Source organism: Malus domestica, chromosome 06, assembly GCF_042453785.1.
Source record: "Malus domestica chromosome 06, GDT2T_hap1".
NCBI classification, from domain to species: domain Eukaryota; kingdom Viridiplantae; phylum Streptophyta; class Magnoliopsida; order Rosales; family Rosaceae; genus Malus; species Malus domestica.
Genome location: NC_091666.1, coordinates 21,349,249 through 21,369,280, shown reverse-complemented (window position 1 = coordinate 21,369,280; position 20,032 = coordinate 21,349,249). Strand labels below are relative to the sequence as shown.

Below are 20,032 nucleotides of genomic sequence, written 5' to 3'. Positions count from 1 at the left end.
TTTGCAGGTGAAGCTTTGCAAGTGAAGCTTTGAAGCTGGAGCTTTTGTAAGTGAAGCTTTTGAAGCTGAAGCTCTGTAAATAAAGCTTTCGAAGTTGATTGACATGAGTGATGCTCATGAATGTTTTATGTTGATTGACATGAGTGATGCTCATGGATGTTGACATGAGTGATGCTCATGAATGTTGACATGAGTGATGCTTATGAATGTTGACATGAAGGATGGTCATGAATGTTTATGTATGATTGACATGAGTGATGCTCATGTATAATTTTGGAGTGCTGGACGTACTTTTGATCACCTAGTTGGTGATAATAACGGCAGGCTGCCGAATAATTTTTGGAGTACTGGATGTACTTTTTATCACCTGGTTGGTGATAATAGCGGCAGATTGCCGAATAATTTTAGAGAACTGGACGTACTTTTGATCACCTGGTTGGTGATAATAGCGGTAGGCTGCCGAATAATTTTGGAGTACTGAACGTACTTTTGATCACCTGGTTGGTGATAATAGCGGTAGGGTGCCGAATAAATTTGGAGTACTAGGCGTACTTTTGATCACCTGGTTGGTGATAATAGCGCCAAGGTGCCGAATAAATTTGGAGTACTGGACGTACTTTTGATCACCTAGTTAGTGATAATAGCGGTAGGGTGCCGAATAATTTTGAAGTCATAGGGCCTGGCTCTTTTGGGCATACGGTCATTCACCCTTCACATAACATTCCAACCCATTATTTTGGGCTTGCCGTTTTTTTTTTTTTTTTATGATTACCCTCTGATGGGGTTATACAGATGTCTTCAAAAGATATGAAAAATAAATCACATCATTCGAAAATAAATCCGACCCTCTGCTCAATGGGTCACTCTCATAATTCCCTTTTCTGCATGCCATTACCACCGCAATTATGTCTGCTTGTTTTTATCTTCTTTTGCTTTCTGCTTTTCTTTCTGCTTTCTGCTTTTGTTTCCCACTCCATTTCCATACATCCTTTTGCTTTTTCTTTTCACTTTCCATTGCGCCTCTGTCTCTGTCTCTGTCTCTATGCTGATATCCATTTGTAAAAAGCATATTTGGAAGTTATCACTCATGAGCTCCGCAACCACTTCTTTGGAGGTCATCAACCCACCTGTGCTTGTATGCACTTGATCCCAACCCCTTTTGTCCTCAGCGGTGGGTAGATTATGAGAAATAAGGGTAGATTAAGAGAAATGGGTTGATCCCCACTGGCAAATTGAATAAAATTGGGAATAAAGAAGAATAGATGGACAAGAAGGGCTAGAAATGCAGCTCAGATACCATATTCACCCTTAATCTATGAGATGACGGTAGCCGGCACTTGTAGAAGAAATAAGGGAACAAGAAACGATTTCTGAACAGCATCCCTTTTGCAAGTAACAGAATCGCAGTAGAAATGGTGGAGATAAACTAGAGGGTGTTGACAGAGAGAAGTACAGCGTAAGTGTAACACATCACACCCGATCCCCTTCTTTTACCATTCATCACCACGAACTTTGAGAGGGTTGGGTGGAGTGAGTTCAAACGAAGACAAGAGAGCTTGGCCGACCTCGGTTGAAAGATGGAGAATTTGGAGGTGGTAGCGCTGCTGCTGCCGACACTGTAGAGAGAGATAGTCGATGGTGAAGTGGAGGAGAGTAAGAACAATAGACTTGCAAGAATGAGAAGCAGCAGCTTGCTTAAAGGCCTGAGTGTTCTTCTTCTCCAACTGAGCTGCTAGCTTTGGCGACAGAGGAACAGAAGAAACCTCATTCTTGGCTAATGGAGAACTCAAGCCTGCTGCTTTACCCACATCAACCTCATATCCATTAGTCATGGTAAAAGCCCATTTCTCAGAACACCCATCAATGGCGTCAGAGAATCCTCTTTTTTCCCCTGACACAGGGTTCTTTGGAGGGTTTGGAGAAAACCCAGTTAGCTTGTTCTTATTCCTTTGGTTCTTCTGAACAATGTCTGGAGTTTGGCCACATTGGGCTAATCTCAGAGAATCATCCGGGAATAATAGCGGAGACAAAATCAGGCTTCTTGCCACCGTCAGTCTCCCTGGACACGACTAAAGCAGCAGCTTTTGGGTCGTTTTCTTCTTCCTCCCTGGGCCTCTTCACAGGAAAATCAGCGGACCTCACCACAATCTCGTACGCCATAGCCAAACGCACCAAAAGAATGAACCAACGAAACCTAAGGAGACGATATAAATGAGCGAGCTGCCAGCGAGCGAGTTTCCAAGCGGTTTAAGGACACTCTGAGACAGAGAGTGTGGTAGAAAGAGAAAGTAGAGTTACAGAGAGTAAGGTAGAGAGAGAAAGAACAGAGAAAAGAATTGGGGGTGAAGTTGGAGGTTTAAAGCGTGTACGACAGTTTAGCTGGTGGTTCTTGGAGGAGAAGGAAACAAACCAGAGGTATTGATTTTGCTTCTCAAAGAAAAATGGTGGGACACTTTTCAATGTATTTTAGGTTTTTTTAAGATTCATAATGGAGGTGAAAAAATGAAAGAGAACTGACATAGCTTTTCGTGTCGATTCCCACAGACGGCGCCAAATGTTGATGCACAAAACCGGAGGGGTCTTGGAACAACGTAAATCCGACCGTGAATCTGTAAGAAAGTAAAGAACACAAGATGTATCATGGTTCACCCCAATGTTTGGGCTACGTCCACACTGATGTTGATATTGTTTCACTCTGAATGATGAATATGCAATAAGGCTAGAGGCAGTGTGCTCTCTAGCCTATTTTCTGTGTGCTCTCTTCCCATAGCCTAAGATTTTGGCCTCCCCAAATGAGGAGAGTGAGGAGTCCTTTTATAGAATAAGGGCTCCTCACTTATTACATATTTGCCCATTTATTTATTACATAATTACATTTGAGTCCCCCGAATATTTATATAAGGTCTAAATACAGAGGCCTTAAGTATGATATACAAACAACATATATATGTAAAAACAATGCACAAGAGCAGTGAAAACCAAAATATAACATGTCATAACGTTTCAGCACTAAAACATGTAAGCTAGGTGTAGAATCAATATAAAATAACATGCCAGTCAAAGTCACCTAACGTGACCTGTACGACTGGACTTATAGCTCATCAACCTAGGCTAGCACACAAGTCGGAGTCACTTAATGTGACCTGTACGACAAGGCTGGGTGTAAATATGTACGCTCAGGTGCTATGATCATGTGAAGGTTGTACGATAAATCGCGGGTCACCTACGACTCAGAACCACCTATTATGGTCTGTACGACAGGCTGGCACCAGACTTGGATCCAAGGTAAACGTGCGGTGCAAGAGGTGAACAATGACTTGAAGGACTGTGCCCTAGCCCGAGGTGGGAGTACTAACATTGGGGTGCAGTAATGATGAGCTCTAAAGGCATTTATGCATACCAATGTAAGGCAATTAACTCAACGATATACTAACTCACTTGGAGCTTACCTAGGCCTCCGCAGCATCATTCAATGTAATTGAATTAATAACAATGCAATGTGTATAAATATAATGTATACTCACTCGACATGGCATTCAAGGCATAATTCATTTTAAAACGTTTTATGGAAACTGTAAAGCATATACATACACACACGCACATATATATATAGAAAACAAATGCCCACTCATTAATAAGTAGCAGGATCGTAGCCCCCTAATCTGGCTTGTCCACGCTTGTCCTCGAGGTTTGTCTCACCTATCTGTGATACAACTATTTTTACGTTAATTAATTAGCACATATACAAAATCTAGGATGAGCTTCTTATAGCTTACTCAAATGAAAGGTTTGAATATATGAACCCACATAAATTTTCAGAAAGATTTTTGGACACTAAACGCGCCCTCACGCGCCAGCTAAGGCAAGGCCACAAGCACCGGCCTCGAGCAGGCACATGCATGGCACACTGACAGAAACCCTAACGGCGTTTGGAATATTCCGTCAAAATAGGCAAAATATTCCGTTAAATGGTAACAGCGTTACCTAACGTCATTATAATATTTCATTAAAGTTAACAAAATATAGCTTCTTCTTCTCCTGTCACTCGCCAGCCTCTGCCGCTAGCCATTGTCTACACTCGCTGGTTTGTGGAAAATTTTCAAAAGCTTATATCTACTTCAATTCTTAACCAAATTCCATAAAATTTATATGGATTTGAAGGTCTTGAAGAGTAGAACACATTCATACCTATTCAAAGTCCAAAACCAAACGAAAAACAATCGAAAAATTCCTTGGAAAATCCGGCCAATGAACTTGCCTATTCTGACGTCTACTCCACTTCAAACTACTCCAAAGTGTTAGGGAAGTTGAGTGGATACCTTTCCAAGTCCTAAAACTCCTTAACCTCGTCGAGATTGCATTGGAGTAAACTTGGCTCCTCGCCAGAGCTTCTGGTTTTCAAGTTCCCGACATCCGTTCGGTGATCAAATGGTATCACTAGGATCGTGAGGCCATGGGGAACACGATGATGTAAAGCTCACGCTCGATCTATAAGGTTTTGATGGATTTGGGTGTGGGTGTCACGGTGCAAAGGAAGAAGAAGAGAGAAAAGTCGAGAATGAGAGAGAATGAGAGTGTATGTGTGTGTGCATACATGATTGGGCAGAAGAGAAAGAGAAGGCCAATTTTATAATTGGTCCAAAAGCAATAGGGACACATATCTGATTAGGCTCAAGAACATGGGAACTAAAATAATTGGGTAAGGGATGCACATAAGGGTCAACATCCAAGCAAAAATACAATGCTATTTACCCATTTATTATTCAAATAATCGTAACTTTTTCGTTACGACTCCGATTCGGGCCTAACTCGCATCAACGCATTCGTGACATCGAATACTATTTATTTACGATGACAGAAATAATAATTTAAAACTGCTTATGTACATCCACATCACTAAGCCAATGAGGGTATATTCGTCACTTTACACATAAACCATTTAGCAGGTTTCGAACACATCACCATTTAGTATTGTGAAACTCTAATCACCAATAAACCACATGCTATATGATAAAAAGAAAATCATATATCCATATATAGGCAAAATTTCAGGATAGGCCTGGCCCTAACCTGGTCTCCATGTGGCTCTACCACTGTATATATATTTAGGAAATCTTTAAGGGAAAGGACCTCCATTTTTTTATAGAAAGGGGGATTAGTTGTAGGGTCCATATTGCATCGAACTTTAACAATCTGAACAGTTTATTTTTGAAGTTGCACCTCATAGATCATCCTTGCAAAATATTAGCCAAATCGAAAATGTTTAAGACATCTAATTGGATTTAAAGAAATTAACGAATACTTTGTTATATAAAAAGCAATGAAAATTTATCTTGATAATTAGATAGGCAAATGGTTTCGGATTGAATCGAATTTTTCCAATGATGATCTATGAATCGAGACTTACAAAATAGATGGTTCCAATTGTTGAAGTTCAATGTAGAGTGAGCCCCACACCTAATCCCCATTTTTTTTTAAAAAAAATGGGGATCCCTTTGCATAAAGGGCCTATATATATATATTGACAAATGGGGTGAAACTAATGATAATAATGACAATGAGGACAATTATACCAAGGGCAATGATGATTAGGGTTGAATGAATTGTTAGTTGAATTATATGAAACTTGATGTGGAGGATAACCAGGATTAAAAATGCCATGAAACCAACTGTTATAAACAAATAGAAAGAATTGATCGGTGTTTACATTAAACTTGAGATACTCGATAAATTGACTATGAGTAAGAATTTTATGCCATTCAAAATTAGTTGTTATGAAAATATTATTCTTAATGAAAATAATGAATTTAAAATAGTGATGTAGATATAATTTGGAAATAAGTTTTATTGCAAAACTTACACTGGAACTTACAATTGATTTACTGACAATTGGGTTAGCAAATGGAAAAATAACTGATGAAAAGGATATTAGTGTACGCAGGCATCCTTGACATTTGAAAATTAAAAGTGTTTACAATTTTTGAATTGGGAAATTACAAGCTGAATATTGCTTCTGTTCTAGGATGAGAATGTGCAGAAGTTTCAGCCTGTTGGAATGAAACCTAAGGTTTCCTTTAATAAACTAGAAATAATGGAATGATTGAGGCCAAGAATCTCGTTGTCTTCTGAGAGATGATGATTAAAGTTGGTGATTGTTGAATTATACGATCCTATTGGGAAGCAGAATGATGGCTTGCTTTTACTGATGATGAATAGTGAAAAAAGTAATTTTACTATTCATGAACAGTGAATTTTTTGGAATTTGGAATGATGGCTACTGCTTTCGATGCTGGAAATAACATGTTCCCTATTAGGGTCACATGTCTGGTTACTATATCTTCACATGTTTGAATTATTCAAAGATCGAATGGGTCCTGGGAATCCTGATAATATGTTGCTTGAGATTTTTAACTTGCTTAAATGGTTGGATGCTGTGAGGATGCGTCCAAAGCGTCAGAGTCTGAGTCTTCGTCATGGAGCAAAGCTGTTTTTTCCATTAACTATTAGGCTAAATCTTTAAGCTAGGATGATTTTTCTTTCTTCTTTGAACTTGTTGATTTGGATGACTTGGTTGTTCCTTTGAGGGATGAAGACGAACTAATGTCTGATAAAGATTGTTCTGGAATGGTTGGCAACGCCATTATTGGTTATGCTGGAATAGTTGGAACTGGAGTGACGAGAAACACTGAGAGGACCAAATTGATGATCTTTTGATGATTAAATTTATCCCACCACTTGACTAATCTTGATCTGTAGACTTCACCGGTTTCAACTTCATAATTCCACTTCAAAATCCACAAGACTTTGTACTTGGCCATGAATAATGGAAGAAGTGTAATAATGTAGTTAAATCGGCTTCTGTCAAATTTCTTCTGGAAACCAGCTGATAGGACTTGCATGAGTTCTTTTGGTAAGAAGCTGGCTGTTGGGCCATGAATTGACCACCATTTTGGAAACTATGCTGGGAAATTTAATATGAAACTCTTGTCAAAATTGATAAACCATGAATGACTAAAGTCTTCTGTTTGATGAAGGAAAATGTTAGTCCATGTTTAAATATAATCAAAATAATTGTAATGGTTATTAGGAATGAGAACATGTTGTGTATGAGGGGGTTTGGTTTGGTAGAGGGGGAGTCCCTATTCTAATTAAGTTAAAAACTTTCCAATGTAAAGAGAATGGTAAAGGATTTTGTTTTCATGAGTTTTGCTATATAGTGGTTTTATTGAAATGGATTTAGTCTCATTGAGAATGGCTTGGTAGCATTTGAGGGTTTTATAAGATTCAGTAGGCTGATAATGAAAATTGGGTGGAAAACTGTTTTAGCTATTTTTTCTGGTGCTTATTCTTGGTGGATGTTGAAAGGAATACTGAAAAGGCATTCACTAGGGTTTTTCTTGACATATGATGATGTTTTGGTGTAACTGGCTGATTGAGATGGTGATATTTGGTATGATAAAGTTGAATATGGATTATAATGACTGACTATTGCCGTTTGGTAATTTGGACGGGGTGTTTGGTAGTTTGGCCTAAGGTTTCCTATTATGGAACTTAGGGGGTGAAACAGTTGGTAATGACTAAGGCCGATGAAGAATTTGGGTTTGATTCTTGTTTTACTGGTGGTGGTGGTAAGGTGGCTGGAAACCTTCTTTGATCAGTTCTTTTTTCTGTCATTCTTTCCCTACAAAAATTCTCTGGTTAAGAAATCAAGGATGCAATTTTGGCTGCCTTTAATATATTCAATTTCAAAATCAAAAATACTTAATATGGCTTGCCATCATGCAAAAATCTGTTTTGATGCAATGTTTTGAACATCTTTTTGTAAAACATGTTTTGTAGATTTGTAATCGATTCTGACTAAAAAAATTTGATTTAATAAATTATTTTGAAATTTGCTAATGCATAATACAATAGATAATATCCTTTTTTTTAATAGTACTATAATTACTTTGTACTGGATTTCATAGTCCTGAATGAAAACGAACAATTTGTTCAGGAGATCCGGATGAGACTGACTGTTTGAGAATACCTCCATAACCAATTTCAAAGGCATCAGTTTCAACAATTTTGAATGAATTGAGAGTTGGAATGCCAAGTCAGGGCAAAGTCTTAACATGGGATTTGATTTGTTTGACAATGGAAGTATGAGTATGAGACCAAGGTGAAGGATTTTCTTTGTGACAATCAAATAAAGGTTTGCATTGTTGTCTGAGAGGATAAAATTCTGCAACATAATTTAAGGATCCTAGAAATCTCTGTAATTGGGTTTTGTCAGTGATTTCATCTGGAAACTTGTTTGCAAATTGGATGACCCTATCTATTGGTTAAATAGTAGACTGGTGGATATTGTACCCTAAAAACCTAATTTAGGTTCAGAATAACTTAATTTTAGTTGCTGAGACAACTAATCCATTTGCCTTAATTATCCTAGCGAACATGTGTAAGTGTTTCCAATGCTCATCTATCAATTTAGAATAAATGAGAACATCATCAATGTAAATAATTGAGAAATGACTATATTGATTAAATATTTCATTCATGATATTTTGAAACTCACTGGTTGCATTCTTAAGACCGAATGACATTACATTCCATTCATAATGACCAAAAGAGTAACAAATGTTGTTTTGTATTTATCCTCCTCAATTATTTGGATTTGCCAAAATCCACACTTCATGTCAAATTTTGAAAAAAATTACTGCTTGACTTAGTCTCTTAATCAAATTTTTTTGTTAGGAATTGGATATCGTATCCATTCCAAGACTTCATTAAGAGGTTTATAATTGATGACCAACCTAGGGGTTCCTATTTCTAATTCTGCATTCTTTTGGACATAGAAAGCAGGACATGACCATGGTGATTTGCTTTTTCTAATTATTCCTTTATTAAGAAGGTCTTGAATCTCTGTTTTACAGAATTTCATAACTTCTTGACTCATTTGAATTGGCCTAGCTTTGGTAGGTATTTTCTTTTCATCAAAATCCTTATTGTAAGGAAGTTTGACAATGTGTTGTTTTCTGTGTCAAAAGGCGTTAGGAATATTAGAATAAATTTTATTTACAAGTTTCTTTTGAAAATTGTCAATGCTTTGTAACAAAGATTTACTTGTTAATTTCTTGAAAGAATAAATTAATTTGTTGTGATTTATTGGTAAGTAAATTGATAGTTTTTGAAATGCTATCTTTTTGTAATTGTCTTAATTTTTTGAGGTTTGTTTCCATGCAGAACTCAAATTTGATTTTTTGTCCTAACATCCTAGTGGTTATCCGATTATGGTGTACCTTAAAAGGATATAGGAGAGCTATGAAAGGAAGTCCTAAAATAACTGGGTCTGAAATGTTTTTGATTAAAATAAATGGGGTTTTGAAACAATCATTGTTTTGACAGACATGAGCTTTTGAAATTTCATATTTTAATTGCATTGGCGGTTGGTTGGCAACACTAAGCATTTATGTTGATTTATGAAAATACTTAGTAGGAATTAGTCTTGCTTGAATACAATTCAAGTTTGCTCCTGAGTCAATCAAAGCAATTGTTTCTAAGTGAAAATCTTCAATTATTATTTTAATTTTAGAATACCATTTCTGGATTCTTATCTTATCTAATAATCCTAATATTAAACCCTTTGTTGATTTTTCTTCAAACTGAGAGTATGAATTGTGGCTTGAGGAAGAACTATCGTGTCCTTCATCATTATTATTGACAAGTGTCTGTGTTTGAATCCTACTAAGATGTGTACGAATTTCTAGGTTTTCTGATTTTAGAAACCTAATTTCATCTTTGATTTTATTGACTTCTCTTCGTAAATCTTTAACTGTAATTTCTTTCTTAGATTTATTGAATCTTTCCAAGGTTGTGCTAAGACTTATTTTTTGGGAAACTTGGGGTTGACTAGTATTGGTTTCTTCTTGGGAGACTAATTTCTTAAGCTTCTTTAAGTAGAATGATTTCAATTCAAGATCATCTACTTTACTGATTAATTTCATAAGAAGATTTTCTTATTCTTCTTGTTTATTGAGGACTGAAATCTTTTTACAACAAATATAAAAACATCATATTTTAATGTCGGGGGATGAAAGACTACTTGAGCAATTGTTGGAAGAAGACAAATTAGAACTTAAATCATCTTCGGATTGACTATGATATGTCCCTTAATTCTAAGACTTGAATTGGCTGCAGTTTCTCTTCTTCAGAGATTTTCAGCTGGCTGATTGTTTTCTTGACTCGACATTTATTTGCATAATGACCAAATTTGCCACACTTGTAGCAATTTCTTTTTGTTCTTGGTTTTTGGAGTGGAATTTTCCTGAGGATTTCCTCTTCCAATTGGTGGACTTGGGTTTGTCGTAAAATTTATTTGTTTCAAAATTCTTGTTTTTGAATTTATTATATTTAGGATGTTTCCTACTAGAATACCTATTTGAGTGTTTGTTTGGATACCTATTGTAGGCTTCTAATTTTTTCTTTTTGTTGGATGGAGTAATAGGAGATAATCTGTATTGTTCACAAAATGTTCCTAATTCATATTTAGCTATTGATTTGTCTATAATCTGTATTGTTCACAAAATGTTCCTAATTCATATTTAGCTATTGATTTGTCTTTATTTACTTGTTTTGAAATTTTCAATCCTTCCTTCTGGATAATATTAATAATTTTTCCATAAGTAAGAGTATGATATGGTATGATACCTTCATCGTTGGCTAAAACATTTCTAATTTTGTGGGCAAAAAGGTTTGGTAATTCATTGATGAATTTTTCTTTCCAAAATGGTTGATTACTATCTTCTCGAAGCATGACTATGGACATGAAAACGTCTTTGTACCACCTGAAATCACTTAAGGTTGGACATCTTAGATTGCTAAGTTGGTCATGAATTCTGGAAGTGACATTACTAGATGTACCTATGAAATGTTATATGATGGTAAAGAGTAAGGTGTTGACTGCATCTGGGACTCCTTGTCCTATATGCTCATCCAAGATGGGCGTTCCATCTTCATCCTTTTTAACTGCGTGTTTTATTTCATTTCGTGATTGTTTAGTGAGATGTTTTTCCCACTAGGAATGAAGCATCCATGTGAATCAAGTGACTAAAAGGTCGACAACTTGGGTTTGACTGAGATTATGATTGGTAATATAACTATTAGCAACCATAGAGATGTGTTGTAATGTGTTTAAAAGTTCTTGTTCTGATAACCCATCTGTATTCCATTCATAGAGTTTATCAGTCGAAACTGAGAATTGATTTTGGATGTTTCGTTCTTCAAACTGAATATCTGGAGGTGTTGGTCTCGGATACCAATTTTTGGTAAGAGTTGTTAGGTTGACTCGTTTATTTGTGATTCTTTTGAGTTCAAGATTTTGAAAAGCTTGTTCTACTTTCCTAATGGAGTTTGTTTCGGTTTTTGTTTTCTGAATCCCATATTGTAGAAATTGTTTCTACATCAGACTCATCTGGATGTTGTAAAACATTGAATGTTTTTTCTTATTTTAATTCTTGTAACATTTGGTTTATTTTTTGATTTGTGGAAATTGTTTTCAAAGCGATTGTGCTAGAAGAAGATTCTAGGAAATTGACTAAGGGTTTTTCCTTATGTGTTGGTTTTGGTTGGGAAAGTTTGTCTATTTTTGGTTGGGAAAGTTTGTCTATTTTTGTTTCGATTTTGTCTAACTATTTTCCTATGGTGTGTAAACTCTGGTTTGTGAAATTCTTCTGTTCAATGACAGGTTTGACTCCTGCATCTTCTTTTGGGAGTTTGAAAGGAGTAGCTGGTATTTGGGTGTTTGTAGTGAAAACTAAGTTTTTATCCTCTTTAACCCAATTTTCTTTGGTGATGACTTCTAATTTGTTTTCAGATTCATAATACTTTTCAACAAAGTCGAAGAAAAATATTTCAAATCTGTGCTTTTCAATGAAATTAGTCCACTTATTGTAAATGTCCAATTTTTGTTCTTTTGAATACTTATTACGGAAAATGTCCCCATGGGGAATGTTTTCTATAGCTTCGATGTTAGCATTGAGTTTCTTTCATCGAATCTTGAATGGTTTATTTAAGACTAGTAATTGATGGTTGACTTGACTTGCTTCAAAGTCTGAAGCTGTTGGAGAAGTTGGTTCTCCTTGATTTTGGGTATTGGGTTGATAAATGGGATGAGTGACTTGAGAGGTTGTTTCTATTGATTTTAGTTTGATATTAATCAAGTCATTGATTAATTCTTGTTGGGGACAGTCGAACTTGTTTCTACTGCCTTTATTTTTTGTTGATTAATGAATTGATTAAATCTTGATCTTGACCTACCATACTGGCAAATGTAGATCCAGAAAAAGAATTCCTACTAGGTGATAGGGATTTGTGCGGCTAGGGAAATTCCTGCAGGTGAGCATTTGATTTTTTGGCTGGTCGGTCAAAGTTCATTTTAACTGTTCCATCAAAATATTGCTCTATGTTGTCTAGGTTGACTAGACTATTTTGAATACTAACTGGTTTGCTTTCGTTAATCAAACACCAATCTGAAGGTAGACTGATATCTGACCACCTAATGGTTCTAGGTATTTTGATGTTAGCATTTTCTTGGTTTGTTTGGATTAAGAGTGCATGGTCTCTAGGACTTTTGACTAAGGCTTGGAAATTCATGTTTGTTCCTGTAACATTGTAATAGACTCTAAAAATTAGAGCTAATGGTTTGACTCCTTCAAGGACTTGGTACCCTGAAACTTTTATGTTTAACGTGAGTGCTTTCAGCATGTGGGGGTCTAAAAGACTTATAGTGAAATCTGGGAAACAATCAAAATGAATTGGTCCATTGTAAATGCTTGATTCGATCATTCCAAAAATACTATCACTGAAGTTAGTGAATCTTGCATCTCGGAGACATAATAAAATAGAGGTATTAAGGTCTCTTCTTGTTAATGGTTTGACTGCTATTTGGACTAAACCTATATGAATGTAATTGTAACCATCTTTTCTGTGAGTTCTAATTTGTTCAGGTGTGAATAATTGACAAGTTTCATGTTATTTGCTAAGAGCATATGCCTTTTCAACTGTTTTGACATGGTGTTCACTTCTAAAAGAGGCTACTGACCATTTCTTTTTATAAATATTTTTACTTGAAACCTTGAGGATATTCCAATCTCCAAAGTTGACACTATCATCTGTTCGAAATTCTAATTTTTGTTCTTCATTTACTACATCTGGAATTCTTCCTAGACTGGATCTAGAGCTAGTGCTAGCCATTGAATTAGATCTAAATAATCTACTCATATTGCTCAAAATACAGGCTTACAAAACAGAAATCCTATTGGCTTACCTTCCTCGAGTACTTGCTAAACTACCTCTCCGCTCATGCGTTCCGCTCATGTCAATCCTATAGACTTATTGTTTGAAACACGCCTTACTGTTTGGGTTAAGAGTTAAACAAGACAACTTAGAAGGTGAACAAACAAGATAAAATGATTTTGATTGCTGAAAGATGAACAAATAAAACGATTAAATAGAAAATAACTCAATTACCGCTCACTTGGATCTGATACCAAATGGGGCGAAACTAATAATAATAATGATGATAAGAACAATTATACCAAGGGCAATGATGATTAGGGCTAAATGAACAGTTGAATGAATTGTTAGTTGAATTATATATAACTTGATGTGGAGGATAACCAGGATTAAAAATGCCACGAAACGAACTGTTAAATATATATATATATATATATATATATATATATATATATATATATATATATATATAGGGCTAGGATCGGAGGACAACTACTTTTTGACACACATTTTGTAAAGTCCACTCCATAATTTTTTCAAGAATTCAAACTATCTATATTTCAATTCATCATTCATACATCATCCTTGCCAAAAATTAGACAAATCCAAAGCTAGACATTCATTTGTAGTGAAGAAGATAAACAGAAACACTAAAATTACTATAAATAGTCATATGATTTTGAATTTTGATGATATTTGGTACACTTGATATTTGAGAAAAGACTTAAAAGATAGATGGTTGAATTGTTTAAATACATTACAAGATGGCCTATCAAAATGTATGTTAAAATGTGTGTAACTCATACATAGATGTGTATGTTTGACAAATAGTGTCAGGCAGAAATTGCGCGTCACATTTTGTGCTTAAAAACTTCACTGTTACTATTAATAGATTTTGGATTGGATTCTTAAATTCTGTTAGCTCTTACTAAATACACAAGAAGAGTATAAATAATTGTAATGATCTTTATCTAGAGATCCAAGACCACATTTACGGGACTCATCTATGTACTAGGTGATTTTTTTTTTTTTTTTTTTTGTCAAAGGTAGTAGGTGATGTGTTTACTTTTTACTAACCTGTCATAATAGTTAATGTAGCATGTTGCATAAACTGGCTTGTTAAATGTAGCCCCTCTAATGTTGCCGACGCTAAGTAAGAAAGAATCTTGTTTACTGGTTAATTTACGGTAATGGCTCTTGTTTTTGCCAAGTTGTTGCATGCTTATAGAGACTACATGACTGCACTTAATTAATATCCAACATGCTAATATCCTTACAAGACTTGTTACCTACATGGACACTTTCAGATTCTGATGCTCAAGTTGGCATTTAAACATACAAGCCAGGTAATGAAGAAGTATGGTCTTGTAAGTTTGGACAGTCTTTGTGGACAAGTCAAATGCAATGGTGCAGTCTATTGTGCTGCTTAGACAATTTAGCTTTACTGCTCAGCGTCAACACCGCGCTGCTCAACTCATACTTGAAGTGTTTAAAACTATATTCACCTTACATTATTAGAATTTTTTGAATGGAATGATTTGTAAGCATATGTTTCTATATATATTCAACCATATAAAAGAAAAAAGAAAGTAGAGCGTCAACAAATCCAAGGAGTACACTGAGAAACAAGAATAAACAAATAACAGTAATAATCTTCATCTCGAAAGTCTTATCATTTGCATTGCAAAGTTTTGAGCGTCTTGGATGACAGATCAAATGCAATGGTGCAGTTCATGGTGGAAGACTTCTTCTTCTTCATTATCAGCATCAGTTCAACCTTTCCAGTCACCTTAGCCGCACTGTTGAGAGTCAACACCCCGCTGCTCAATTCACCGCCAAGATTGGAACCGTTTAATGCACTCGAACTCAAGCTCACCTCGACGTTCATTTTTTTGGTGGAAAGCATGCCAGCCTTGCTCTTTGGAATAACTACTTGCCCAACAGCCGCGCCTTGGTACATAAACGTGACAGTGCTAGCATCAAATTTGTAAGGACCCCAGTTTGGGTTTTTTACCTTGATTTGGGTTGTGAATTTTGTGTCGAATGAAGGTGTTGCCACGACGGAGTTGAGTTCTTGGACGTTGATGTTGCCTAGCCTGACCTTCGGGGTCTTAACTTTCATGACTGTGAGGCTAATCACAGTTATGACAATGATCTGAAACACAACGAAGATAGCAACATAAATGGCCAATTTGATTCTCTTCTTGCGTTTCAGTTCATCGGCGGATAGGAATGACTCTGCATCACTTCTTTGGTAACCATGGTTTTCTGGGGCTGAAGGATAAGCCTGTTGTGTCTTCTCAGCCATGTCTCTTATTTCTTTTCTGATAGAGAAGTGATTCGAAATTGATTTGCTTTTGTACTGAAGGTTGAAACTTTCAAGTGGAGGGAGTTTTGTGGAAATGATGGAAGAGGTGTGTTGTTATATATACTGTTTGGAGTTTGGCCACTTCCAATGCGTTATTTAGTGGTATGAACTTCCTGGAAAAGAGGATCTCAAGGAAAGTATTTTATTGCAGACGGCAAACGCGTCCAAAACCGTGGTGGAAATTATTGACTTCTAGAAGATCGATGACATTGGTAAAGTGAAGGACTTTTTTTATTTTTTCTTTGACCCGTCAGGAGATGAGATATTAAATCTCCTTATGACAAGTGAGAACGTGATGAAGGATCTATTACAGTACACTTTACTCATCACCTAACACTTTGGCAAACTATTCTGAACTTGATTTATTCTTTCAAGTCCCGTAAAATAGGCAATTTCATGATTTCTTTAGGGTAATGATTTTAACACTCTCAATTTTCTCTCTGCTTTATGTTTATTTACTGATTCTTCTTTAATTGATACGATACTAATCCTAATCATATATAAGAAAAAAGGGCGAAAGAAGTGCACATGATAGTGAAAATCATTTATCTTCTTCTATTGCTATAAAGTGGATTGGATGTTCTATTTATGGCTAACTAAATTTTATAAAGTTTGAAGTTTTCAAAATGGACCATGAGATTTCAATTCTCTCGTCACATTGCGGTATGAGGTTTTTAAAATTGTAGCAATTTAAACATTGAAAAATGCTAGAGAGATCTTAGTTTTAGACAATATTTTGTAGGTCACATGATATGGTGGTTGATGGTTGGATTCTTTTATTGATGATTTAAAGAAGAAACCCAACCATCAATCATCACATCATATGGTCTACATAGAGTAATGCTAGGAAGACCACATTTTAAAACCAAATAATGTGTCACCACGAGAAAATAAGCACATTAATCAAAGCTTGAGTAATAATCCAATCATCAACAACCACATAATTTGGTTTCCAAAATTTTGTTTAAAAATTTGGTCTCTTTAGCCTTATCTAGTCTACAAAATATGGTCCAAATAGATAGTATCTCTAACATCATTCTTGCAAATTTTGTCTCTTTGAATGTCTAATACTCTATTAATTAATGAGTTTTTTTGTCAGTTTGGTACAAATGAGGTTTACATGTTAGCCCATACATAAAAGTCTCAAGATTACCACTTTAACAATTTAATGATTATCATACAATCAATGAAACTGTAAGTATAAATTAATACGATTTTAATATCTTAGGATGCAATATGAAAAAACTAAAACGTTGCGACCTATTTTAAAAATCGCCCCAAACCTAAAAGGTTTATATTGTAGTTAACCTTTCTAATTATATAATTACAAATTGAAAGAAACAGAGGCCTCAAACCAATCATGCAAATCCAAGGGATTAAGGGCTAGTTTGGTATTGCTATGCTTTGAAAAAAAATTGTCGTGAGAATAAGCGGCTGTGCTGTGAGAATAAACGGCTGTGAAATAAATCAGCAGAGTGTTTGGTAAACTTTTTTGTAAAAGTGCTTTTGGAAAAAAAAAAAAAAAGCAGTCTGATAGTGGGTCTTTTCATTAAAGGAGCACTGTAGCTCCGTGTGCTTTGAAAAAAAGACAGTTTTCCAAAGCTACAAATAGCAGCTTCAACTTTTTCCTTTGATTTCAGCTTATTCTCAAAGTAGCTTCCAAAATAAGCCTTTTTTTTTTCAGTTTACCAAACACCTAAAACCCTCACAGCTTTTTTTCATGGGTGTTTTTTTTTAAGCACCTCACTCCCAAACCACCCCTAAGAACTTAATTTCAAGCTATTTTGTACGAACCTCTTCAAATCTCACATATGGAGCTCACCAACTGAGTAATTCAGACTGTTCGAGAGAGACATGTAGATATTTGGGCAGGGAAGAGAGAGATTGTGTGTGAGGTGGGGTCCATAGATGAGCTAATGATGATCGTATGATTTAAACTAAACGATCTGAATTAAATAATGGATCATTTTGGTTTCGGTCCCTAATCAACCTAATTGTTGGACTAAAACCTTGTTTGTTTAAATATTTTGATCGAGGTCTTACATTATTTAAGAGATTTAACTCATGCATTTATACATATAACGTCCCACAAATTATGAAATTTAAACAAATTCAAATAATATTTTTAAAATATAATAAATACTTGAAAATAAATATTAGAGTAACACTGTTCTTCACAACTTATAGCAAGAAAATAATGTACCCAACCCACATAATATTAACATATTTAAAAAAGAATAACTAATGATATATTTTAAAACATAAAATAAATACATATAATTAGCATGGGTACATTTAGCAAAATTAAAAATGGGTACAAATAAATTTAAAAATATGGGTACAAATACAAATAAAACTTTAAAATATATGGGCACAAAAAGAAATTAATATATGGGTACAAATTAAAACTGAAAAGAAAATAGGTACAAACTAAAAATTAAATATATGATAAAAATTTAGCATGGCTAAATATAATATACCAAATGTAACATTTGTAACACTAAATGAATATATTTAAAAATAAAAAATATTTATTACTGAAATAATTAATGTCCTTTATTAATATCTAAGGACCTTGATAAAAAATTGAATAGGAATAAGGTTTTAATCAATGGATTAGTAAAAAGAGAGATGAGAACCTAATTTCTCCTTAAACAATTAACTTTGTAGAATAGATTAAAAAATTATATTGCAAAAAGTCAATAACAAATTGTAATGTCCCTAATCACACATCTCTTATTAACTTTATAGTGACCATGGAATAAAATTAAAAAAAAGGCTACAATAAACGCCGCCTCAGAAGGAAAGAAACGACCATTTAAAAAGGAGAGGCAAAAAAAAAAAAAAAAAAAAAAAAAACAAGCTAATGAAACTGAGCAAGAACAAAGATAAAATCAAGCTCATCATTTACAAGCCAAATCATAAACAAGCTGGTTCGGTAAATTGACAATCATTGTGCAGTTCATCTGTGCTGTTTTGCGCTTCTTCATCAATTTCATCAATGTTACCTTACCTCTAACCCTAGCAAGAGTGCTTAATGTCACATTCCCTGAGCTCACCTCAGTCCCAAGCTTAGCACCGTCCGATATGCCATCAGAGCTCACTTCAATCGTCACGTTCATTCTCCTCGTCTTCCTAGCCTTGGCTCTTGCTTTGATTAGATCACCTTGCCCCACTATGACGCCCCCAAATGTGACATTAGCTTTTGTCGGATCAAATTTGAACTGCCCGAAATTCTTGTTCCTCACAGAAACTTCAGCAATCAAAGTCATGTTGAAGAATGGTGAATTGCTACCTGAAGAACTATAGTCTAGGCTTTGGACCGTCACCGATCTCAGCCTCACATTCGGAGTTTTAATTTTCATCACCGTTGCTCCGAATATGGCCAGGACTATGATTTGGAACACAACAAAGATAGCGATGTAGGCAAAACACTTCCTGTTCTGCTGAATTTTCTTGAACCTTTCAGACTCCAACATGGCTGCAGGTTTGTTTTTTGAGTACCAAAATTTGATGTGTCTAGGTAAGTGGGGTTCTCTGCAATATTTTGTTTGGTGATATTTGGGGTTGGTTGCTACCAATATATACACAATTAGATGACGACCCAAGAAGCATGTAATTTTTGAATATTTAATGGGAAGAATGAAGGAAAATATGTGACGTACTACTTTTCTAGTAAGTGAACGTGTTGAAAAATACATGATAATTCTTGTGAATAGAGGGGCTAGGACGATGCCGCTCTAGTATTAAAAAATAATAATAAAGGGAAAATAATTTAGAGAATTATTATTCCCACTCTAAAAATTTAATTGTACACTAATTTATAAAAAAAAAAATTTAATAAAGAAAACTTGATGTACATAATTAAAATTTTAAAGTGTTAATGGAAAGTTCTTAAATGTGAAAATAACTAATTAAAAAGTAAACCAAATTGAATAGAAGATACAAACAAAACCTAATACCCAACAAAAAAATGTTGATAATTACTAATTAGCCTTGGCTTGAATAACAAGGCGTACCCAAAAATTTGAGGTGATCTGTGACGATTCTGTTTGAACGGTGACTCGTGCATCTGATCCGACCCAAGAAAAAGTGCTATTTGTTGGGCTTGACTTTCCAATTAATGCACGTATTGTGTGTTTGTTTAGTATTTTTAACTCTATTATTTTACTTCTCGTTTTAATTTTTTAATATTTAGTTGTAGTTTGATTTCTTTGTTAGAGGTGTCATTAAGAAGAGCACATAAATATTAAAAAAAATTAAAGAGACGAGTGGGAGGAAAAGTAATTTTAAAGGACTAACTATATATTTTTTACACTTTCAAGGCTTTAAATAATTTTCAAAATGGGTTATGAGGTTTTAATTTCTCATATTGCACCTTAATGTTTT

At 34.9% G+C, this 20,032-nt stretch overlaps 2 protein-coding genes across 2 annotated transcripts; both read right to left on the bottom strand.

The window, feature by feature from the left end:
* Positions 1 to 14,947: 14,947 nt before the first annotated feature.
* LOC103417701 (late embryogenesis abundant protein At1g64065-like) lies at positions 14,948 to 15,583 on the bottom strand. Its single transcript, XM_008355860.1, has one exon. The coding sequence runs from the start codon at positions 15,581 to 15,583 to the stop codon at positions 14,948 to 14,950; it is 636 nt and encodes a 211-aa protein (XP_008354082.1).
* Positions 15,584 to 18,546: 2,963 nt separating this feature from the next.
* Positions 18,547 to 19,122, bottom strand: LOC114825534 (late embryogenesis abundant protein At1g64065-like). The gene has a single exon (XM_029104270.2). It carries the CDS (start codon positions 19,120 to 19,122, stop codon positions 18,547 to 18,549), a length of 576 nt encoding a protein of 191 aa, XP_028960103.2.
* Positions 19,123 to 20,032: the final 910 nt, after the last annotated feature.